The sequence below is a fragment of the Macaca mulatta genome, chromosome 17 (assembly GCF_049350105.2).
Source record: "Macaca mulatta isolate MMU2019108-1 chromosome 17, T2T-MMU8v2.0, whole genome shotgun sequence".
NCBI classification, from domain to species: domain Eukaryota; kingdom Metazoa; phylum Chordata; class Mammalia; order Primates; family Cercopithecidae; genus Macaca; species Macaca mulatta.
In genome coordinates this window covers 105260854-105286790 of record NC_133422.1, presented here as the reverse complement: position 1 = coordinate 105286790, position 25937 = coordinate 105260854, and the positions used below count along the sequence as shown (strand labels likewise).

The 25937-nt window shown below is 44.4% G+C and overlaps 1 protein-coding gene across 1 annotated transcript; it reads left to right on the top strand.

Annotated features, from left to right (window-relative positions):
- Positions 1-6795, top strand: LOC106994381 (putative uncharacterized protein encoded by LINC00346). Its single transcript, XM_077974022.1, is given in 1 exon segment — positions 1-6795. A coding segment is annotated over 1 exon segment (489 nt). The 5' UTR covers positions 1-1338; the 3' UTR covers positions 1828-6795.
- Positions 6796-25937: the final 19142 nt, after the last annotated feature.

Sequence of the window (25937 nt, the reverse complement as noted above, 5' to 3'; positions counted from 1 at the left end):
TTTAGGAGGTTTATTTGCCAAAGTTGAGGACGAACACCCGGGAAACAGTCTGTACCTTTCTCCGAAGATGATTTTGAGGGCTCCAAATTTAAAGAGGAAAGGGTGGGATAATGACAAGTACACAATTTTCATGTAAGAGGCAGGTAGAGAAAAATAGTCACGCCTTTGGCTCATTGAATCTGCATTATTTTTACACAAGATAACGTCTTATTTAGGGACCAAAAGGGGAGGCAGGTTTGCACGACCCAGTTCCCAGCTTGACTTTTCCCTCTGGCTTGAGTTTGGGGGCCCGAGATTTATTTTCCCTTCACAGGTGGGAGGACGGTGTAAGCCTGGGAGGCAGGGCTGCAGGGAGCCGAGATCGTGCCACTGCACTCCAGCCTGGGTGACAGAGTGAGATCCTGTCTCAAACAAAACAAAACAAAACAAAAAACCTCTCTCTGGGCGAGGGAGGGACTGTGAAAGCAACCGAGGAAACAGGCAGCTTTCATTCCCAGCAGCGTGGGATCCTCGCCCAAGGCCGGGAAAACACAGGAGTGAAATGACAGCTATAGAAGTACACTCCACAGGCTGCACAAAAAGAACAAAAACAGTGCTACACACACCAGTAAGCAACGGCACTGGCATGCTCCACCTCCTGTGGGCAGCCTGGGGATGAGGTCATTTTCCAAAACAGGGAGCTGGTCAGCATTTTCCATGCCCAGGGCAAGTTCCCCTTGATGGGCAGTGCCTAACGACCAGCGCTGAGTCAGTCTAGGAGCAGAAAGACTGGAAACCCTGGAGCAGGAGCCATGTCAGCGTGACTCAAGCAATGGCAAGTTTTCACAGCAACAACATGAAACGCCCAACAGGGTGATGACTATGGGAGGAAGACGGACCGGAACCTGGATAGTGCGTGCACTGCACACCCTCCTGGTTAACAGCCCCACGCCCCGAGAGCTGTTCTTTACACAAATTTCTTCTGTTAAAGCAGCTCATGTGGCTTCTGCAGCCTGGTGGAGCCAACACGTGCCTGTCACGGAGGTGAGGAGTGGGTGCCCACCAGCATTTCATGCTGACCTTCCAGAAACACGGTGTCCCTCAGAGCCTTCAGCCTGCAGGACAGAGCCACCCCTGGTCGTTCTGTTGGAATTTCGGCGTTCCTGTCTTTTAGGCGACATCCGCCAAGTGCAGTTTGTGTGAAGAAACGCATTCTGTCGTGTGTGCCGGAGCCCAGCGCGGCTGCTGTGCACGAACCAGCTTTTGTGGCCCACGGAGCGATGACTCAGTCTGGAGCTCGGCTACTCTCCGGCCCGGGGTGCTGGCATTTCCCTGGGGCCCAGTGCCTCTATTTTCCCCATGAGGCCTCAGCCAAGAGGAGGTTCTGGAAGAAAGGAAAACACTGGTGCTGAGAGAGAAGGGCTGGCCAAGAGGCACCACGCCATCAGTGTTGATGGGGAGAGGCGGCTCCAGCCCGGCCCTGCTGTCCTTACGAGGCGTGTTTCCTTTTTATTCAGAGGAAGAGCAGCAGAGGAACACGTCATGGAGACGGACCGAGTGGAAGGAGCCAGGGATGGCGACAAGCAGAAGGAAGTGTATTTTGTCCCCATCCAGGGAAACTTTTGTTTCATGAGACTTACTTGCACACGTCTGATGGCCGCCCTGGACGTTCATGGACTTTTGTTTTCACTCAGATTTTGTGGTTCAAGTGACACAAAGCATGGGGATGTCACTGGGTGACAGGGCCAGGTCACCCCACCACGGAGGGGCACGCCCCAGCTGTGCACCGTGGGAGTGGGCTTGTCCAGTCTTCAAACACAGGGACAGGATGTGCCCATCTCATGTTAAGACGTGAATAATAGTAGAAATTTCTGTTACAGGAGAACTCTCTGCATTATCCTCACCATTTTCCTGTAAGAGTAAAACTTCTAAAAAATTTTTATGAGCACACTAATTCCTCACTTAAGGTCATCATTAGGTTCTTGGAAACTGCAACTTTCAACAAAAGGACAGACAGCAGGTGCTCAAATAGCATTCTTTCCTTCAACATCATTTCATCCTAAGGAGAAAAAATGGATTTTGTTACATGTCCTTTCATTTAAGGCTGCACTTTCCAAGAACCTACTGGTGACATCAAGTAAGGACCTACTGCACCTTACAAGTTGCTGGCATTTGCAGAGTGCACCCCAGGTGGGCCTGGAATTGACCTAAGGTGGAGGAGAGCAGGTGTGCTGCTCCGTCCTGGCTGTGTGGCTCCGTCCTGTGGACTGATGCGGGTGGACAGTCAAGAATGCTTTCAGGAGAATGTGGGTGGCCTGCCAATGGGACCTATTCCAGAGGTCTGAGAAGAAACTGTCGTTTAACCTAGAATCCTACGAGGAATCAAACTAGCTTTGACATGAAAAGGAAAAAGAATGACGACTCTGAATAGGTAGAGACTCAGAACAATTCTTACCCACTCATCGTTTAGGAAAAATTCTTACAGCACGTGCTTCACCAGGGTCACCAATTGTCCCATTTTGCTTGGGACTGAGGATTTGTTTTTGCTTGTTTGTTTGTTTTGAGACAGAGCCTCTCTCTCTGTTACCCAAGCTGGAGTGCAATGGTGCGATTTTGGCTCACTACAACCTCCATCTTCCGGGTTCAAGTGATTCTCCTGTCTCAGCCTCCCTGAGTAGCAGGGATTACAGGCACCCACCACCATGCTGGCTAATTTTTCAATATTTAGTAGAGATGGGGTTTCACCATGTTGGCCAGGCTGGTCTCGAACTGCTGACCTCAGATGATCCACCTGCCTCAGCCTCCCAAAGTGCTGTGATTACAGGCATGAATCACCATGCCCAGCCTACTCAGGGGGTTGTATGGACATGGGACTTTTAATGCTAACACTAGCATAGCCTCTGTCAGACTGAGATGATGGTCACTCTTTAGCCAAACATCGCCACCACTGTCCCCCAACATCCACAACAGCAAGTTTGAGTAAAGACGCAAGTACCACCTGCGGTCCAAATACTTGAGTGTGTTAACGGTGCGTTGGGTGCGCACGGTGGTACCCAGAGTCTCCAACTAGCTCCTCGTGAGCTGGGTGGGGCATGCAGGGGAGGAGGCAGAGCTTCCTGCCTGTCTGGGGAGGCTGTGGGCTCCAGCTCTGCAGACTTTGGGAGGAAACCAGTGTTCACACACTTGTAGTAATGCACGTGTAGTTTAGGGTTTCTTTGGAACTCAGCTGTGGACAAAGCACAGAACTCAGTTGTCTCTGTAGAAAAGGGTGGCCTGTCATCCGGTACCAGCTGAGGGGAGTGCGGTGGTGAGAGCACCTGGTGCTGGCCGAGAGGAGGCACGGAGCAGAGTCAGGGTCCCCTCACGGAGTGAGTGCAGAAGACAGAACCACAGAGGCAGTCGTAATGACATTACTTCATTTGGGGTTAAATTAGGGTGCACATCACACAAAATCCCCAAACCACAGGGAATGAAATGGAAGTTGTTTCTCTCTCATTCTCTCTCATAAAACAAGTCTGAAAGCTGCAGTGTCATCAGATCCACGGCCCCGCATCTCTGCCACACCCCACCATGCACCTCCACTCCTCCCAGCCTGGGGCTTCCAGAGCTCTAGGAACTCGGGAGAAACAAAGACACTGGGATCTTCTGCCATGGAAGCAGAGAGGAACGCTGGGGAAACACAAGGGCACTTGCTGCCACAAGTGCCTCCTGGAAGACCAAAACCCAATGCCATGACTGCCTCCCTCCAGCAGCGCCAGCATGAGTGAGCCAGATCCCCACCTTTGATCATCGAGGCTGAGAGGTAATATCTGAGGTCGACAGATCAAGAACTAGACATAAAAGCAAACCACGCTGGTGGTAAAGAGGAGGAATGACCGTAAGATGCCTCTGAAAAGTGGGACCGCGGGGAACCTCCTCTTGGTTTCTGGTTGCACGTGTGAATTTGTTGAAAACTGAACATATTAAGATGTGAGCTTAGGAGTTGGCAGCCTGCAGCATGGGGAGGTGTGGGAAGTGGACAGTCTCAGGCCAGGTTGGGCTGGAAAGTGGTGCCACCTCGAGAACAGTAGGTGAACATCTACCCCCAGTGATGACATTCAGACCTTCACCCAGCATCCACTTCCAGGGGAGATTTTCACAGAAATATTCACGAGTGCACACAAAATATACAAAGGACGATGAGGGTTGAACATTGTTATGACAAAACATGGGAAGCAACTTAAATGCCATCCGTGGGAAACGGTCTACTGGTGGAACTGTGGGGCTGTGGGACACTGTGGGTGGGTGAGAAATGGAGAAGCGTCTCCAAGCATCAGCAGGATAAGACGGCTCTATCTGTTTTCAAAGGAGAAAAAGAGCAAGCCCCAAGCTGTGCATTTACACAGGGACATGAGTGCATCCATCTGTAATGCGTCTGTCACCCCACACCAGGAGGGTTTAACTCTGCATGGGGAGAGGGTGAAGAAGGGTTTTCACCTGGTGCTAGACTGCCTGGGTTCAAATCCTGCTCCTACTTAGTGCTGTGCATTTGGGCAAAATACCTAAACCTCTCTGTGCCTTCCTTTCCACCTCTCTGAAGCAGGGTCTGTGACAATGCCCACTCCTCCTTCATAAGATGGTGGTGAGGATTAAATGAGCTGATGCCCTCACAAGGTGTTTGTCCACCAGTGATATGGTTTGGCTGTGTCCCCACCCAAATCTCATCTTGAATTGTAATCCTCCTAATTCCCACGTGTCGAGGGAGGGACCCCGTGGGAGGTGATTGGATCATGGGGGTGGTTTCCCCCATGCTGTCCTCATGATACTGGGTTCTCATGAGATCCGATGATTTTATAAGGCAGCTTTCCCTGCTCTTGCACGCTCTCTCTTGCCTGCCGCCATGTAAGATGTGCCTTTTCCCTTTCCACCATGATTGTAAGTTTCCTGAGGCCTCCCCAGTCATACAGAACTGTGAATCCATTACATCTCTTTCCTTTATAAACTGCTCTGTCTTATAGCAGTGTGCGAATGAACTAATACAGTAAATTGGTACTGCAGAGAGTAGAGTACTGCTATAAAGATACCCAAAATGTGGAAGCAACTTTGGAACTGGATAATAGACAAAGATTGGAACAATTTGGAGGGCTCAGGAAAACGACAGGAAAATGTGGGGAAGTTTGGAACATCCTAGAGACTTGTTGAATGGTTTTGACCAAAATGCTGATAGTGATGTGGACGATGAAGTCCAGGCTGCGGTGGTCTCAGATGGAGATGAGGAACTTCTTGAGAACAGGAGTGAAGTTCTCTCTTGCTATGCTTTAGCAGAGACTGGTGGCATTTTGTCCCTGTCCTAAGATCTGTGGAACTTTGAATGTGACAGAGATGACCTGAAATTGGAACATATGTTTACAAAGAAGCAGAGCATTAACGTTTGGAAAATTTGCAGCCTGACAATATGATAGAAGAGAAAAACCCATTTTTTGGGCAGAAGTCCAAGCTGGCTGCAGATATTTGCATAAGTAACGAGGAGCCAAGTGTTAATCACCAAGACAATGGGGAAAATGTCTCCAGGGTATGTCAGAGGACTTTGCAGCAGCCCCTCTTATCACAGGAATGGAGGCCTAGGAGGGAAAAATGGTTTCATGGGCCAAATCTAGGGCCCCACTGCTCTGTGCAGCCTCTGGACTTGACACCTTCTGTCCCAGCTGCTGCCACTCCAACTCCAGTAGTGGCTAAAAGGTGTCACATACAGCTTAAGCTGTTGCTTCAGCAGGTGCAAGCCCCAAGCCTGCACAGAATTCAAGAATTGAGGTTTGGGAACCTCTGTCTAGATTTCAGAAGAAGTATGGAAACAGCTGGATGTCTAGGCAAAAGTTTGCTGCAGGGGTGGAACCTTCATGGAGAACCTGTTAGGGTGGTGAGGAAGGGAAATATGGGGCTGGAGCCCCCATAGCAGAGTACACACTGGGTCACTGCCTAGTGGAGCTGTAAGAAGAGGGCCACCATCCTCCAGACCCCAGAATGGTATACCCACTGACAGCTTGCACTGTGGCCTGGAAAAGCTGCAGACACTCAACGCCAGTCCATGAAAGCAGCCAGAAGGGGGGCTGTACCTTACAAAGCCACAGAAGCAGAGCTGCCCAAGACCATGGGAACCCACCTTTTTCATAAGTGTGACCTGAATGTGAGACATGGAGTCAAAGGAGATTATTTTGGAGCTTTAAGATTTAATGATTGCCTCACTGGATTTTGGACTTACAAGGGGCCTGTAGCCCCTTTGTTTGGCCACTTTCTCCCATTTGAAATGGAATAATTTACCAAATGCCTGTACCCCCATTGTATCTTGGAAGTAACTAACTTGGTTTTGATTTTACAGGCTCATAGGTGGAAGGGACTTGCCTTGTCTCAGATGAGAATTTGGACTTGGACTTTTGAGTTAAGACTTTGGAGGATGGTTGGAAGGGCATTATTGTGTTTTGAAATGTTAAGACATGAGATTGGGGAGGGGCCGTGGGCAGAATGATAATGGTTTGGCTGTTTTTCCACCCAAATCTCATGTTGAATTGTAATCCCCATAATCCCCACATGTCGAGGGAGGGACCTGGTGGGAGGCGACTGGATCATGGGGGTAGTTTCCCCCATATTGTTCTCATAGTAATGAGTTCTCACAAGAGCTAATGGTTTTATAAGGCATTTTTCCCTGCTCTTTTTTGCTCTCTCTCGCCTGACGCCCTGTAAGACATGCCTCTTCCCCTTCTGCCATAATTGTAAGTTCCTTGAGGCCTTCCCAGCCATGCAGAACCATGAGTCAATTAAACCTCTTTTCTTTATAAATTACTCCGTCTCAGGTAGTATCTTTATAGCGGTGTGAGAACAGACTAATACAATCAGCTTCTATGTTGTTGGCAGTTTTACCATGAGCATGGATTCCTGTATTCCTTCTGAAATTTTCTTTAAAAGTTTCAGCTTATATAGAAAGTATATTTGACACTCACAATCCTTCCCAGCCATAAAAGACAGTGGGGTGTGAGTGTGTGGGGTGGGAGGCAGCAGTGGCAGCCCAGTGACAACAGCAGTGTATGCCGGGAACAGCTCAGCAGCAGGGCAGGTCAGGGCTGACCTGAATTGCCAGGCTCGCTACACCGAGTGATTTGGTTTGCAAATAAATATTATTTGTTTCTGTTTTAACGTGTAAATAGAGCACCTGAATTACCCAGTAATGTAACTCTGAAAATGCTAAATTTCTACCTGACTTTATGCCTAGGAGAAACAGTCTGGGAGCTGAGGACCACTCACCCTACAGGGGTTGCAGCAGAAGGAAGGGCAGGCACAGACATTGTAGGGCCCCACTGAACAAGGGTGCTCTGGCCATAGCACTGCCCCGTGTCAAAAGCAGGAGAGAGGTTCTGACAAGCACTGCTCACAGCGTTATTTGATCCCAATGCTTTCTATCAAAGATGAACTGAAAAATATTCATTTTGTCAAAAATATTTTATCTTCCTATCATTATACGGAGTACTCCACATTAAAGAAAAAAGCCAGGTATGTGATACCGCCGCTGCTATGGCCACTTGGAGAGGAGATGCTGCCCACCAGGCCTGCGTGTGTGACGACGGGTGGACTCAGGTCACGGCAGGAAATGGGAGTGGGCCTGCGGGGTTAGACTGGATCTGCAGGCATGGGCCTGAGCTCAGGGTTCCCAATACATAAAAATAGGCCCAATAATGAATGCAAATGTGCAGACACAAACATTCACACACACGATGGGGCACATGCACACATGTGCCTTCCAGAACATTCCTTCCAGAGGCACAGACCTTGACCCTGACTCAGAGCAAACACCAGAGAAACTCAAGTTGCGACCTTGACCCAGGAACTGGGAGCCTGTGCCAGGGTTGGAAAGGTTAAAAGCGTCTGGGGAGCGTCCCAGCAGCAGGAGACCGAAGAGACCCAACCGTGGTGCTCCCTGCCTTCTGAACCAGGTTCTTTCTTTCATTTTTATTAACTTTTATTTTAGGTTCAGGGGTACATGTGCAGGTTTGTTATACAGGTAAACTCATGTCACAGGGGTTTGTTGTACATATTATTTCATCACCCAGGTATTCAGCGCAGTATACAATAGTCCTCTTTTCTGCTTCTCTCCCTCCCCCCACCCTCCTCCCTCAACTAGACCTCAGTGCCTGTTCTTCCCTTCGTTGTGTTCATGAGTTCTCATCATTTAGCTCTCACTTATAAGTGAGAACATGTGGTATTTGGTTTTCTGTTCCTGTGTTCGTTTCCCAAGGATAATGGCCTCCAGCTCCATCCATGTTCCCACAAAAGACATGATTCCTTCTTTTTTATGGCTGCAATAATGTCCTTTACAGTGAACCAGATTCTTCACTGCAAGGGTTATCTAATATCAACCCCATTCAATGAGTAAAATCTTTGGGAGGATTCACTATCGTTAATTTTGTTCTCGGTATAATTTGTGCTATTGGTTTATATTGTTCATGTGTAAAACTGGAAAAAATACTCTTCAATCCAATCATGATCAGTGCCAAGCTATGATTGCTATGGCTCATTTAAATCAGAGAAAAGGGGGAGATGTAGGGAGACCCCCTGAAACTATTGCTATGGAATAAAAGATGAAATGCTCCTGATTATTGTAAATACAAAATTGCATGCAGGATTGTGTAAAAACAATGCCAGGTTGGGCTGCCAGAATGAGCCGACAGCACGAGATGTGCTTCCCCCTGCAGAGAGCCTGTGAATGGACGTGCAGTCAGGGAGGTTTCACATCACCAAGATTCCTATCCCAGAAAAGCAGATGTTCATCGCTCTGGGAGTGGAATGCAACCCTTGTGGAGAGCCTATAAACGGACGCATGGTGGGGGGCACCTGTCCATATGGATAAGATAGGGCTATAAATGCCCTCATCTTGCCACAGCTCTTCCAGACCTCTTTAGGGTTAAGGCATACTCCCTTCTGAGAATTTCTGGTCTAACCGGTTGTCCAGCTTCACCTCCTATTTCTATGGATTGTTTGTAACCAGCTTTTGCTGCAACTGTTACTGCTGATTAATATCTTGCTAATCATAGGTTATGGAAAGACTGTGTTTCTGTTTTAAGGCTCTGTTAGAAATTACTGATGCACACTCTATACTGTAAATTCTTATCTCTGTATATTGTACTTCTGCATACAGATGTTATGTTAAAGAATTACTTCATCCCCATCTGACCATCTCACCTCATAATCAAAGGACCCCGAATCCCTCACTAACCTACCCCCACCCTCACCCTCACTAAACTTAATAGTAAATGCTAGTATATCCAGTGCACTGGTGGCATTGTGGGACCAGGAGGTGGTGACCCCCCTGGGCCCAGCTTTCACTATTTGTGTGTGTCTATTATTTCTTGACCTGTCAATCCACCTGGGAACAAAGAAAGAACCCTGTTGCATTGCGGGATGCTGGCCAGATCCCTCAATAGAGGACATTATTGTGACACCTGGAGACATGTGAGTAAAGCCTGTAGGTGGGTGGGGTGGTGGTCAGCACAGCTGTCATGCATGGTGCCCAGGGGTGACTATGGAGGAGTGTGTCCTTGTTTCTCAGAATCACACCCCAAACTTTTGGGGCATGACAGAGCAGGAACTTCAGATTGTTTGGGAAAGAAAAATGTGTAAAGCCAGATCAAAATGAATAAACCAGAAGCTGACCAATGAAAAGGGGAAATTTATATATAGTGTTATCAGAAATCGGTAGAGAACGGATTAAATATCATGACTTAGCATTGGGGGAAATAAGTTTTAAATCACTACCTCACACCATGCTCCAAGGTATATTCCACATGGAATAAAAAAATGAATGCCACAAGCTAGACCAAGGGCTAATGTCCTTCCACATATAGAGAATATTTTAAAAATTAATCAGAAAGCCTATCAAATCCCAAAGGCATTTTTGCAGAAATAGAAAAATCCATCCTAAAATTCATATGAAATTTCAAGGGACATTGAATTGCCAAAACAATCTTGAAGAAGAACAAAGTTGGAGGCCTCACACTTTTGGACTTCAAAACGTATTACAAAGCTAAAGTAATTTTCAAAATATGGTATTGGCATAAAGATATACCTATAGACAAATGGAATAAAATACACAGCCAAGAAATAAACCCTTGCGTATATGGACACATGATTTTCAACAAGGGTGCCAAGATCATTCAATAAGGGAAAAGACCGTCTTGCCATCAAGTGATGTTGAGAAAATTGGACATTCGCATGCAAAAGAATGAAGTTGGACCTTTACCTCCCACCACATACAAATAGTACTTAATATTAATTACCATATATGTATACATTTAATTATAGTTTAGCTCTTATTGTTATTTTGTAAGATTTAGCTCTTACTAAATGTAACACTAAAACTATAAAACTCTTAAAACACACTTCAACAACTTCATGACATTGCAGTTGGCAGTAATTTATTGAATATGACACTGAAAGCACAGGCAACAGAGGAAATGAGATAAAATTGACCACAGCAAAATTTAAACCTGTGCACCAAGGGACACAGCCATCAAAGGCAACTCATGGGATGCAAGAAAATATGTGCGAATCAGATACCTGATAAAGGGTTGATATCCAGAATATGCAAAGAACTCCCACAACTCAACAACAACAAAACATTTAAAAATGGGCAAAGGACTTAAATAGACATTTCTTCAAGGAACACCTACAAATGGCCAATAAGCACACGAAAAGATGCTCAACATCACTAATCATCAGGGAAATGTAAATCAAAACCACAGTGAGACACCATCTCACACCCATTAGGATGCCCACCATAAAAGATGATTCGAGTTGAAGGACATGGATATTTTCTCTCACCACAATGAATTAAACTAGAAATAAGTAATAAAAAGACACTTGAAAAATCCTCATGTATTTTAAGTAAGATATATACATCTAAATAACCCATGTGCTACAGACGATAACATGGTGGAAATTTAAAAGTATTTTGAACTAAATGATAATAAAAGTACTACATTTCAGTAGCTTTTAGCTTATAGTTAAAGCCTTGCATGAAGAAAAGTATGAAGATAGAAATATGTATTATGGAGTAAAAAAGCCTAAATAAACTGAGTATGCATTTTAAGAAGTTAGAAAATAAAAATAGAAGAAATTAATGAAATAGGAAATAAATGTATAATAGAGAAGATCAATGAAACCATTACTTGGCTCTCTGAAATAACTAAAAAATTTAAACATCCATTGGTGAGACTGATCAATGAAAAGAGGGAAAATATAAAAATTTCAAGACTGTAAAAGGTCATATTGAATCTTTCTTATTCAAACGATAAGAGGATATTGTAAACATTTTTAATCAACAAACTTGAAATTTTAGATAGACAAATTCCTTTAAGAAATACAAGTTTTCAAAATATACACAAGAAAGAAATCTGTATAGTCCTAATTCTAAATTTACTGTCTGAAGATGCAATGTAAAACCTTCCCACAAAGAAATCTTTAATCCCAAATGAATTTGCCTGTAAATTCTTGTAAACATCTAACAATAAAATGGCAAACACAAATTCTTACAGAGAATAAGTAAAGAAGGAGCGCTCCATATTTATTTTATGAAACCAAAACAGCATCGATGCCAAAACGTGACATTCCAGGAAAGGAAAACTGCAAGCCAACTGTGTTAGGCCGGTTTGGCATCACTGGAAAGAAGTACCGCCAGGTGCGGTGGCTCACGCCTGTAATCCCAGCACTTTGGGAGGCCGAGACGGGCGGATCACAAGGTCGGGAGATCGAGACCATCCTGGCTAACACGGTGAAACCCCGTCTCTACTAAAAATACAAAAAACTAGCCGGCCGCCTCGGCCTCCCAAAGTGCTGGGATTACAGGCTTGAGCCACCGAGACCACTGTGAAACCCCGTCTCTACTAAAAATACAAAAAATTAGCCGGGCGCGGTGGCGGGCGCCTGTAGTCCCAGCTACTCAGGAGGCTGAGGCAGGAGAATGGCGGGAACCCGGGAGGCGGAGCTTGCAGTGAGCCGAGATCGCGCCACTGCACTCCAGCCTGGGCAACAGCGTGAGACTCCGTCTCAAAAAAAAAAAAAAAAAAAAAAAAAAAAAAACTAGCCGGGCGAGGTGGCGGGCGCCTGTAGTCCCAGCTACTCGGGAGGCTGAGGCAGGAGAATGGCGTGAACCCGGGTGGAGGAGCTTGCAGTGAGCTGAGATCCGGCCACTGCACTCCAGCCTGGGCGACAGAGTGAGACTCCATCTCAAAAAAAAAAAAAAAAAGAACAAAACACAGAAATACCTAAGACTGGGTAGTTTACAGAGAAACAGGTTTATTTAACTGGCTCCTGGTCCTGCGGGCTGTAAGGAAGCTTGGCTCCAGCATCTGCTCCGTTTCTGGGAGGCCCCAGGGCGCTTTCACTCAAGGCCGAAGGTGAAGCGGGAGCAGGCACGTCACTCATTGAGAACAGGAGCGAGAAAGAGAGGGAGACGGAAGGTGCCACACACTTTTAAACAAGCAGATCTCGGGAGAACTGATTCACCATCTTAAGCGTGCACCAAGGGGATGATGCTCAACTACTCCTGAGAAATCCACCCTGTGATCCAATCACCTGCCACCGACCCCACCTCCAACACAGGGGATTACATCTCAACATGAGATTCGGCAGCACAAACATCCAAACCACACCACTAACTACTCATGAGCCTAGATGTAAACCACGAGCACGTCAGGTTTATTCCAGGAATACAAGATGGGTTAACGTTTGGAAATTAACCAGTATAATCCATCACGTTAACAAGAAAGAAAAAAGAAAAGTCATCTGATTATCTTAATCCGCGCAGAAAAGTGTTTAATAAATACACATTTGTAATATAAAAATACGAAACTTTCTTATCCAAATTAAGGGAAACTACAAGACAGAGCGAGACTCCATCTCAAAGAAAAAAAAAAGAAGAACAAGAAAACTATATACATATAAAAGCAATCGGAAATCAAATGTTAAGCAAGAAGCCTGTTTTAAAAACGTATCTTCCCCTTGCCTGTGGGCTCTGCAGTTCCGAGGTGCCCTCGTTACTCCCTGGTTTCTTTCCCGAGCCTCCCCAGTGTCTCCTGTAGCCAGAATAACGCCCCCCACCCATGTCCACAACCTAATCCCCAAAACCTCGCCTGGCAGCAGGGACTTGGTAGACTGAGGGAGCTGGGGACCTGGGGGTGGTAGAGCAGCAGGGACTTGGTAGACTGAGGGAGCTGGGGACCTGGGGGTGGTAGAGCAGCAGGGACTTGGCAGACTGAGGGAGCTGGGGACCTGGGGGTGGGAGATTCTCCTGGGTGATGGGGCAGGCCTCCTGGAATCACGGGTGGGAGGCGGGAGGGTCGGAGGTCAGAGCGACTGAGGCCAGGTCCTAGGCCTGCAGCACCCGCTTAGAAGCTGGAAGAGGCAGGGACAAGGATTCTCTTCGGGAGCCCTGCGGACAGGCTCTGGCCTCTGACCCCCGGAGCTCCGAGATGATAAATCTGTGCTGCTTTAAGTCTGCACAGTTGTGTCATAGCGACCCAGGAAACCAGCACAGGCCTCCTTGGGGCTTCGCCCCGTAGCTGCCAGGCACTGAGCCCCACTGGAATGCAGCCTGGTTTGGACGCGGTTTCGTGGGCTGACCTTAGCGCCCCATCTAGAAGTCAACTGTATTCGCATTGCCTCCGAGTCATCACTCCTCCCCAGCACTGATGTCTCACTCCCATGTGTGGGCGACAGGACGGCAGATACGACCTATTTTTAAACCATTTTCTCCCATCCCCCATGCGAATCTGGCCTCATGGACCGTTTCTGAGGTATACCATGGCAATCCTTAAATGAGGCCTCATGGCTGGTGTGAACACTCTACTGTAAGACATTCTTCTGGAATGGAGCTGTTTTCTTACTTTCATATTCAGATTGTTCATGACCTGTTTGTGGAAAGACAAGTGAGTTTTGTATACCGACATCGTGTCCTGCAATCCAGCTACACTCATGCATTCTAGGCGCTTTTCGTGGATTTCTTAGGGTTTTCTACATATGGGATCAAATCATCAGAAAATAAAGAACATTTTATTTATTATTCTTTTGAAATTTGGTTACATTTATTTCTTTATTTAGCCTTATTGCGCTGGCTAGACCCTCCAATACAGTGTTAACTAGGAGTGTCGAGAGAGAACATCCGACTCCTGTTCCTGGTCTTACAGAGCACACACTCAGTCTTTAATCATTAAGAATGAAGTCAGCTGTAAGCTTTTCATAGTTGTCCTTTACCATTTGTTTTTATTTGGTTAAGGATGTTCTTTTTCACTCCTAGTTTTTGAGAGGTTTTTTTTTCTTTTATCATGAATAGTTCTTTAGTTTGTCCAAAAATGCTCTTTCTCTACCTATTGAGATGAATGTAAATAGAATGTGGTTTTTGTCCTTTATTCTGTAAATATGGTATACAAGGGAATTGAAGTTTGCATGTTCATTCAGTCTTGTAGTCCTGGAATAAATAACATTAGATCATGTTCATCTTTTTTATGTTTTCTGGATTTGGTTTCTAACATTTTAAGAATTTCTGTATCTATGTTCAAGAGGGATACTAGTCTATAGTTTTCTTTTCTTGTATATTTTTCTTGTATATTTCTTTTCTTGTATATGTTTGGTATCAGGATAATACTAGCTTCATAGAATGAGTTGGGACTTATTTCCTCCTCTTCTCTTTTCTGGAAGATGTTGTGTAGAATCTGTGTTGATTTTTCCTTAAATATTTGGTAGAATTGTCCAGAGAAGCCATCTGGACCTGGAGACTTCTTTAAGTTTGATTGTAGCAGTGTGGGGATAAAATTAAAATTTAATTTTCTTAATATTTATAGGGCTATTAAAAACAAATTTTACATGGTGTGAGTTTTGGCAGTTTGCATCTTTTTAAGAAAAATTCTGACCCACTTCTCCTAAGTTGTCACATTTATGTATGTAGAGTTGATCACACACTTCCCTAATGTCCCTTTGATGTCCACATGGCCTGTGGTGATGTCTGTTTTATTCCTGATACTGGTCATTTGTGTCTTCTCTTTTTTTTCTGTGTCAGTCTTGCTAGAAGTTTATCAGTTGCATTGATCTTTTCAAAGAACAAGCTTTCTTTCATTGCTTGTATTTATTGTTTTACTGTTTTCAATTTCACAGATTTCTCTTTTCCTCATATTTTCTTTTTTCTCTTTGCTTTGAGTTTGTTCTTCTTTGTCTGGGTTCTCGAGGTGGTAGCTTAGATTACCGATCCTCTTTTCTAATGTGTACATTTAGTGACTTCAATTTACCTCTCATGGTGCTGTGTCCCATAAATTTGGATATGCTGTATTTTCATTTTTATAAGGTTTATTATATGACTTTTGATGATTTCCAGAGCATTAAAATGGTTGTTTTTCACAGTTTTGTCCAATTTTATAGTAGCTTTTTGGAGGAACAATCTGTTAACCCTCACTCTGTCATTTCAGAAGTGAATCTCCCAACTTTTATTGAACATAACTGTAATCATAGTATACCAGTAACCTGGAATACTGATGAATTTTTAAAATTTATTTTATAAACATTTTCTTGCGTTATAGTGTCATCTTCATTAAATTATGGAAATGGCTGATTAATGTTTTATCCGCTGGGTAGATGGTTGGCTTACCATTTCCCTACTCTTGGACATACAGCTAATTTCACATTTTTGCTTTTATCAATGTACTCATTTCCTTCCCCAACTTCAGCACTGCATGGTTTCCCTTTGCACTGTTGGCCTCCCGGCTGCTCCTCCAGCTCCAGAGCCATGGTCCCTGCACAGGGTGCTGGTCCTGCTCCCAGCCCCGTGGCTGAGTGTCCAGTGTGGTTTCTTGTTCTTCCCATCCTGCTGAGCGCACACCTGAGTTCCAAGCAGCCTCAAGATACAGAAAGGCAGGTGGTGCGGCCAGGAGAAGCAGGCACTGAGCAATGGGAAAAGAGATCAGAGGGCGGCCAGCGGCTGGCCCCCTCCATTTTCAGGGCCTGTGGTGCTCTGGGGCGTGGCTTCTTGCAGCCTTCACACCAAGTGGATGCACGTATGGTGTGAGCTGCAGGGTGCACAGGGCTGCGTCACTCCACGTGGCCTCCTCCTCTCCCTGCCTGCAGCCCTGCACCCTCACCCTTGCTGCCCCAGGTCTGTGCCTCCCAAATAAGGCATAGTCTCTGTTTTCAAGGGAACCCAAGCAAGGAGGTCCAGTACCAAAAGAAAACATTTCTACTGAATGAATAGGCACGTACAGAGTTGAAAGGACTCAGAAAATCCTTTGCTACTTTTCCCCTTGAGGCACCAGCCCACTGGGGCATCTGGTCTACCTTCCTCTTCTCCCATGTTTTTCAATCCCTGTGGTTCCCCGCACCTCCCACCCCCAACATTTTTTTTTTTCGGTCGTCTCCCAGGATCTTTTGTGCTCTTCTCATACTTGGTTCATGACAGAGACTCTCAGCCAACAGTATTCTTTCTTGAAGGAGGAGGGCTTCAAGTTCTCTAGTATATGGCATAGGAGGGGAAGAAGAACACGCTCCCACAGGAATGAGATAGCCGGGAAAGGAGTGAATCTTATTGTCAGCCGCAGTGTGTTGTTTCACTAGTAGAGTCTCCGTTGTTTTCTCTCTTTTACAAAAGACCCCATTGTATTATACGCTTTTGGAATGGCCCAGATACCTTGTAGAGGGGTGGATACGTGTTCTGCCTCAAAGGCAAGGGGGGGCAGATGAGACACTTTCTTAGTGCATAAACAATGGAACAGTTTATATCTTTGAACGTGTGGCTTTTTCCATATTTGGTATCAGCTCCGTAAGACAGAACCCCAGAGGTAATATGACTGCATTATAATGTAGGAATATTTCCAAGCCCTTTGACACACAAACTGATTTAATCTCCAGAAGGAAGATGACATTTAAATTCTGGCACACTCATTTTGTGTGTGTGTGTGTCAGGAGGAGGGATTGGGAACCGAGGAGTGGGGGAGGCGATCTGGATGCAACCTGTAGAAGGCTGTGATCAGCTAAGGCTACTTTTGTTCTCACAGGCTCTCTAGAAAGGTGACAACAAATTCTTCCTTTCGCAGAGGCTAGTGCCTCAAGGGGAAAAGTAGCAAAGGATCTTCTGAGTCCTTTCAACTGTGGACGTGCCTATTCGTTCAGTAGAAATGTTTTCTTTTGGTACTGGACCTCCTTGCTTGGGTTCCCTTAAAAACAGAGGCAAGGATGAAAGTGGTTATGCCTTATTTGGCATGGCACGAATATCCTGCCATGCACCTGGTTGGTGTTTGTTATTGGAAATTAAGTGATCCAGGTAATGTGCAACTGCAAATATTTAAGTCTTAAAAAGAGACTGAGAGCTCCTCATGCCTCCCCAAACACATAAGGGTTCATCTATCATACACATATATATATACACATATATATATACACATATATATATACACATATATATATACACATATATATATATACACATATATATATACACATATATATATATACACATATATATATACACATATATATACATATATACACATATATATATACACATATATATACATATATACACATATATATATACATATATATATACATATATATATATATATATATATATATCTCTCCAAGTCATAAAATAAATCTCTTTTAAAAGACTCTAAAAACTGGCAGAGATAGGGGGAAACAAGAGGACAGAAAAATTAGTATATCATAGGAAGTCCAAGACCAGACGGGTGCCAAAAGTAATTTTGTTCCAGGAGGACAGAGTCAAGGACAAGACCTGTGAGCAGAGGTGTCACTCTCATGATCAAGGATGCTGCCCAGAAAGCCTCGGGGAAACTGCAGTTTCTCTGATTTGCCCAAAATGCCCACCGTGATCTGGTCCACCCTTAATTTCATCATTTTATTCAAATTGCCTCAGATCTCAATCCTGGAAACCAACGTTAATTGGCCCATGGAATGTGTGAGGATTTTAAAGGCTGGAATGGTGATCTTTAAAGCATTAGTGGCTATTTTTGAAACTACCAAGGGAACAACTCATTTAACCTTGAAAGAGGCAGCTCATGGAAAAGAAATTAGAAACACACTAAAAGTGAAATTAAAATGCAATTGATGTCCAACCAGCAGCTTTCCTGATGCGACACATGCTGTCCTACGGTAAGTCTCATGCTCTGCTGCCCCATCCAGCTTTTAATTTCTGTGCTTAGAGAATAGGAACATTTTTTAAACCTTATTTAATTTATGAAATGTGACAAGAATGCATTTCTGCCAAAATCAGGAGAGTGCCCTTAACATGATGAGACAACTTGATTGATCAATCTACATAATCAATAAAAATTTGCAAATTAAGAAAAAAAAGAATTGTCATTTGTACCTGTCCGACTTGATCAAAATTAAAAGATCAAGTAACAGATCAGGTAACAGCCTCAAATACAGACTTTCCAGAATCAGTTTCTTAAAACTTTAATACTTCTTATCGAGCAAAATATTTTCAACAGAACTGAAACAAGGGCTTGAACAGAATTTTAAGCCAGCCTCAGTACAGGGAACCTTCACTGGCAGTATTTTTATATGCTTATTGGCCATCTGAATTATTTTTCTATGACTTGCTTGTATGGTCTGTCTAGCTTTATGCCAAACTGTCTTTATTGATCTGTGGTTGCTTTCCTAAGCTACTGATATGGTTAGGCTTTGTGTCCCCACCCAAATCTCATCTTGAATTGTAATTCTCATAATCCCCGCATGTCAAGGGAGAGACCAGGTGGAGGTGACTGAATCAGGGGGACGGTTCCCCATGCTGTTCTTGTGATAGTGAGTGAGCTCCCAATGAGATGACAGTTTTATAAGGAGCTCTTCCCCCTTTGCTCGGCACTTCTCCTTCCTGCCGCCCTGTGAAGGGGCCTTGCCTCCCCTTTCCCTTCCGCCATGATTGCAAGTTTCCTGAGGCCTCCCCAGCCATGCTTAACTGTGAGTCAATTAAACCTCTTTCCTTTATAAGTCACCCAGTCCCAGGCAGTTCTTTATAGACTGATACAGCTACCAATCATGGCTTACATGTGGCATGTATTCTCACCTTTTTGTCCCTTGCTTTTAACTTTGTTCTAGTGTCCTTAACCTGTACGTTTTTGTCTTCAGGTAGTCAAATCTGTCCCCATCTTCTTTGTGGTTTCTGAACTTAATTTCCTATATAAAATTGCTTTCCTGACCACAAAATTTCAAAAATATGCTGCTACATATTCTTTATTCATTTGTGACTTTGTTTTATGTCAAGTTCTGTTTTTTTTTTTTTTTTTTTGAGACTGAGTTTTGCTCTTTCACGCAAGCTAGAGTGCTATGGCATGATCTTGGCTCACTGCAACCTCTGTCTTCTGGTTTCAAGTGATTCTCCTGCCTCAGCCTCCCGAGTAGCTAGGATTATAGGCGCCCACCACCACACCCAACTAATTTTTGTATTTTTAGTAGAGATGGTGTTTCACCACATTGACCAGGCTGGTCTCGAACTCCTGACCTCGTGATCCACCCACCTCAGCCTCCCAAAGTGCTGGGATTACAGGCATGAGCCACAGCACCTGGCCATATCAAGTTCTTAATCCATTTAGAATTTATCTTTGCATGTGGTATGAAGGAAGCATCAACTTTCATTTTCTTCTACATATATAGGCACTGCCCCAAAAATATTTATTGAATGGCTTCTTCACACTCTTGAAACACCTCCTTTACCATGTACTGAATTCTGTGTGTGCTTGGGCAGGCCACTGGGTTCTGCTGTGTTCCTCTGGGTATTTGACTATGTTTGTGCCAGCTTCCTACTCTTTTTTGTCTAGAACGTTCTTGGTATTCTTATACATTTATTTTTCCTGCTGAACATTGGAACTAAGTGATCATGCTACCCAAAAGCTCTCCTTGGAGCTTCAATTAGAACTGATCCCAGTACTTTGGGAGGCTGAGGCAGGAGGATCGCTTGAGCCCAGGAGTTCGAGATCAGCCTGGGCAACATAGGGAGATTCCCATCTCTACAAATGACAAATTATTTTCAAAAAGGAGCCAGGCATTGTGATGTGTACCTGTAGTCCCAGCTACTTGGGAGGCTGAGGCTGGAGGATGGCTTGAGCCTGGGAGGTCAAGGCTGCAGTGAGCTGTGACTGTGCCACCGCACTCCAGCCTGGGCAACAGAGCAAGACCCTGCCTCAAAAAAACCTGCATCATATCTCTATATTAATTTAAGAAGAACTGTTAATTTTTATGAAAAATGTCTTCGATATTAAGAACTGGAAATTTAGGAAAATGTCTATTATAAGAAAACAAAGTACCCCTCCCCACATGCATGCACACACACACACACACACACACACACCCCATCCTATTTAAACCCTGAGCATTTGTGCATTTGTTTCCCGATTAGTCAGATTCTGAGGGAGGGATGTTAAAGTTCCCCACGATTGTATTTTAACAAGTTCTCCTTGCATTTTTGGTGTTTTTGTTTGTGTATGTGGTTTGGTGCATGCAAGTTCTTGGTGGTTTACTTTTTTAGTTGATTATTCTTTTTAACTTTGCAAAACATCCCTTCCCTAGTGACACTTGTGGATGTCACATTGGTCCCCCAGGATCCCTGCCCCTGCTGTCTGCCCAAAGAGGCTGACCTGCACCCTGGGGGGCTTTGCACCTCGGCCCACAAATTGTAGAGAGGCTGCTCCTTTTCCAAGGGCTCAGCTCAAGTTGGTGCCAATGTTTCCCCAATGGCTTCAGGGTCCTTCCCACTGACTCTTCCCTCTGGTCCTGGTAGCCACTCCCTTCCCTACCCTGTCAAGCCTTGGCAGAGGACAGTTCCACAACTGCCACTACAGAGTATCACCTGCGGGATCCTCAACACTACCCCACCCTTGAAAACCCTCCTCAGACCCTCCGAATTTGAGGATGCTGTCTGCTTCCTGGGAAATTTCCCTTTGGCCTTAAATTCCACTTTGCCTGCTGTTCTGTTCTTTCACATGTGCATGTTCCTCTTTTTAGTTATATCGTATTTTTAGGCTGCCTCATAAAAATAATATAGCTCAGTTTTCTGTTTTCAATAATCTGAGTTTTTGTCTTCTTATAAAGGAATTTACTCACTTCAGATGTACTGTTACCAACTCATTATATACTTCAATTTTAGTCTTTTTTCCTGTTTCCTGATATTTATCAAATTATTCAAAAGAATTTTAATTTAGGTTTTGATATTAGTAGTTGATGTCTTATTAATATAACGTCTCTGGACCAAGAGTGATTACCTTTCTATTTCTGAGTGTCATATCATACCTCTACTTCAATGTCAATGCACCAAAATAAATACTTCTGCCTCCTGCCTTCTGCTGGAGATAAGCTCAGTAGCCAGCTTTGACTTGTCAAATGGTGCTGAGACAACTGGATATTTATACGCAAAATAAAGAACACGACCCCTACTCACCCCACATGCAAACATTAACTCAAAATAGATTAAAGGGCTAACCTGTAAATTCTTAGAAAAAAGACGTAAGTATAAATCTTTGCAACCTTGAGTTAGCCAGTGGTTTCTTCATTATGACACCACAAGCACAACCAACAGCAACCAAAAAATAGACATGTTGGACTTCATCAAAATTAGAAATTTTTGTGCTTCAAAGAACAGTGGCAGGAAAGTGAAAACATAACCCACAGAATGAGAGAATATATTTAAAAAAACAGATATCTGACAATGGTCTAGTGTGCAGAATTTATAATGAATTCTTACAGCTCAACAATAACATGATAAATAGCACAATTAAAAATTGGGCAAAGGATTTTAATCCAAATTTTTTGTTTGTGCAAACAATATATGCAAATTGTCAGCAAACACAAGAAAGATGAGCTATGTTATCAGCCATGAGGGAAGCGCAAATCAAAACCCCCATGAGAGACAATGTCACACCCACTGACATGACTATAATCAAGAAGACGGACAAAATCATGTGCTGGAAAGAGAGGGTGGAAGAGAGAGAATATGGTACAATCTCAACTTGGGTGGAGTCTGGGTGAAGCGTAGGGGAAGAAATACATAGCTGCAATTATTCCTTAAGTCCGAAATTATACCAAAAGTAAAAAGTAAAGAAGAAATGATATTCATTCCCTTATCCTTCTCCAACCTGTGTGCCAGCTATTTTGCTCATGTATCTCTGAAATAATTCTGAAAAGCAGTTCTCTGTACACAATGTTAAGTTGTATATATATTTACATAATCCAATGAATTTATTTTTGGGATTATGTATTCTATACATGCTTTAAATTGTATTTTTGTCAAAATCTTGGAATTCAGGTTTGACTCACTTAGTTCATGCAAAATATCTGCCATATGACCTAATTGGCAAGGCCAGCCCCCACTGTCAAGTCAGGATGCCAATTAGAAAAAGTCTAACCTTGTTTTTCTAACTCAAATACACTCATTACTATTATGTATTTCTGAGGCAACCTTTTTACTTCTGAATTCTAATTTCAAGATGAAAGAGAAGAGGGGAGGGGAGGAAAGGGGAGGGGAGGAAAGGGGAGGGGAGGAAAGGGGAGGGGAGGGGAGGGGAGGGGAGGGGAGGGGAGGAAAGGGGAGGGGAGGGGAGAAAAGGGGAGGGGAGGAGAGGGGAGGGGGGAGGGGGAGGGGGGAGGGGGGAGGGGGAGGGGGAGGGGGGAGGGGGAGGGGGAGGGGGGAGGGGGAGGGGGGAGGGGGAGGGGGAGGGGGGAGGGGGAGGGGGGAGGGGGAGGGGGGAGGGGGGAGGGGGAGGGGGGAGGGGGGAGGGGGAGGGGGAGGGGGAGGGGGAGGGGGAGGGGGAGGGGGAGGGGGAGGGGGGAGGGGAGAGGGGAGGGGAGAGGGGAGGGGAGAGGGGAGAGGGGGGAGGGGAGGGGGAGGGGGAGGGGAGGGGAGAGGAGGTAGAAGTAGATAGTTAGCCAGGGTGAACACAGAACCCGTCAAGGTTTGTAAATTGAATGAGATACGGTTCCTGCACATTCAATTTTTCTTATGGGAGTTCGAGATTCTCCCTCCCAGGAGTGATGAACTTTGGTCACCATGGTTCGTTTCCACGTGTTTCTTATTTCATATTTTCTATCCATCCATCCATCTATTGATCTATCTACCATCTGTCTATCATCTGTTCATCTATCTGTACTATCTTCTGAATCACTGGAGAGTGAGTGGTAGACATAATTTATCCCTACATTTGGGCCTTCTTTTACATAACTCTGGTATAAATATCAATGTCGGAAAATTTAACATTGATATAAAATGAATACCTAACATATAGTCCATATTCAAATGTCACCACTTGTTCCAATAATGTTATTTACAGCAATTTTGAGAAGGCTCCAATCCAAGATTGTGCATTGCAGTTGGTTGCTGGTTGGTTTTTGTTTGTTTTTGTCACTTTCAACCTGTGGGAGGTCCTCAGCCTTTCATGGTTCCTCATGACACTGATTCTTTGTTATGAGTACAGATCAGTAATTTTGTAGAACGTCCTTCAGTTTGGGTTTGTCTGAAGTTCCCTCATGAGTGGATCTGGTTATCTATTTTTGGTTGGCATCGCCAGTGGATGAACATCTGATTTATGGTGTAAATGATGTTGGGCTCCCATCAGCGCATCGTTGTCAGAAGACACGTGGTGTTGATTTGCTTCTTACTGTTGATGTTAACTTTGATTATGTGGCTAAAATGATGTCTGCCAGCTTTTTCCACTGTAAAGTCACTGTTGTTCTATTTATAACTAAGGAACAATTTGTGTCTGTGGAAGGGGTGTAACTCTTGTAAACTGTGGGAGAAATAAAGAGAGATCAGACTGTTACTGTGTCTATGTAGAAAAAGGAAGACATAAGAAACTTCATTTTGATCTGTACTAAGAGATATTCTTCTGCCTTGAGATGATGTGAATCTATAACCCTTGCCCCAACCCTGTGCTTGCAGAAACATGTACTGTATTGACTCAAGGTTTAATGGATTTAGGGCTGTGCAGGATGTACCTTGGTAAAAATGTGTCTGCAGGCAGTATGCTTGGTAAAAGTCATCGCCATTCTCCATTCTCGAGTACCCAGGGACACAATGCACTGCGGAAGGACCGCAGGGACCTCTGCCCAAGAAAGCCTGGGTATTGTCCAAGGTTTCCCCCCACTGAGACAGCCTGAGATATGGCCTCGTGGGAAGGGAAAGACCTGACTGTCCCACAGCCAGACCCCCGTAAAGGGTCTGTGCTGAGGAGGATGAGTGGAAGAGGAAGGCCTCTTTGCAGTTAAGATAAGAGGAAGGCATCTGTCTCCTGCTCATCCCTGGGAATGGAATGTCTCGGTGTAAAACCCAATCATACATTCTATTTACTGAGATAGAAGAAAACCGCCTTATGGCTGGAGGTGAGACGTGCTGGCAGCAATACTGCTCTTTACTGCACTGAGATGTTTGTGTAAAGTCAAACATAAATCTCGCCTATGTGCACATCCAGGCACAGCACCTTTCCTTAAACTTATCTATGACACAAAGTCCTTTGCTCACATGTTTTCCTGCTGACCCTCTCTCCACCATTACCCTATAGTCCTGTCACATTCCCCTTGCCGAGAGAGATAGCAATCAATAAATACTGAGGGAACTCTGAGACCAGTGCCGGTGCAGGTTCTCACTTGCTGAGCGTCAGTCCCCTGGGCCCACTTTTCTGCCCCTATACTTTGTCTCTGTGTCTTATTTCTTTTCTCAGTCTCTCGTCTCCACCTTGCGAGAAATACCCACAGGTGTGGAGGGGAGGCCCCCTTCAGTAAACTAAAAATAACATCCTAAACCCCCCAACTGACTGAACGGACCCCTTTTTGGCCAATGGAACCCCAGAGAAACCTCAAAATCTGAGTTCCCAGCCATGATTGGGCGGGAGATTGGACATGTCTCATTACACTCCCTCCTTTTTTTCAGTTAGACACAACTGACCAGCATTAATGTTGTAATAGAGATCGTAAGACTGATGGAATGAACTCTTTGTAACAATAAGATATCAAATTATAAACTAGACCTCAGGGCATGCCTGGCAAAGGTTAAGTCACCTACTCTTACACTTAAAGAATAAGTCTATGTTCTAGTTGGCACAGGATTTTTTTTTTATATATAAATTCCTTTTTCTCCAGCAGCTAATCAAGCACTGGCCTTGAGTTAAGCAATGTTGAAGCAGCTGCAGCCCACCCACCACCAGACTCTGACTGACTGTCTCCCAACTCCACCAGCTATAGCTACAGCTTTGACTGGACAAGAAACTGATTTCAGTAAGTTTCTCCTGGTCAGAGACCACTGACCATGGCCTGGTTCTGGTTGGTTTACAAAGGCTGCACACTCAGTGCCATTAAGTCCCTGCCTCAACTTTTGACATACAGGTGAACGTGTGATACATGGAACATACATGTTTGCTCATGATACATGCACAGAACTCCCCTTCATGAATATTCATAACCCCTTCTATATCTTGTTGAATATGTATACTCGGCCAGCCTACCTCACCCCTCCCTCCCTAGAAGTGCTTGCTTTCATTCTTTTAGCCGGAGACTGTGCTTCCTGCTTGCAGGTTGTAATTCCCTTCTTAAGAAATATAGCTCTCCTTTCTAAACGTCTAAAGTGTGTGATTTTAAGTTAACACCATACAAATATGTTGCTTCTCATTACTCTTTGCAGAATAGTTTTAGTATGTATTCATGAATCTTGCTCAAGTTACGTATTAACATGGTGTTTGCAAAATGTTGATTTTCTAACCCCGTCAGTCCTTCCAAATTTATTAATTGGCATTCTACTTTAAGTAATGTTCCCTCCTTCCCTCCTCCTTTACCTTCCTTCTTCTCTCCCTCCCTCCTTCCCTTCTTTCCTCCTTTCTTTCTAAGGTGGATCATTAATTCTTATTTTGTTTAATGGCTTATACTCTATTACTGTTAGCATTCATTTTTATGTGGCTAAT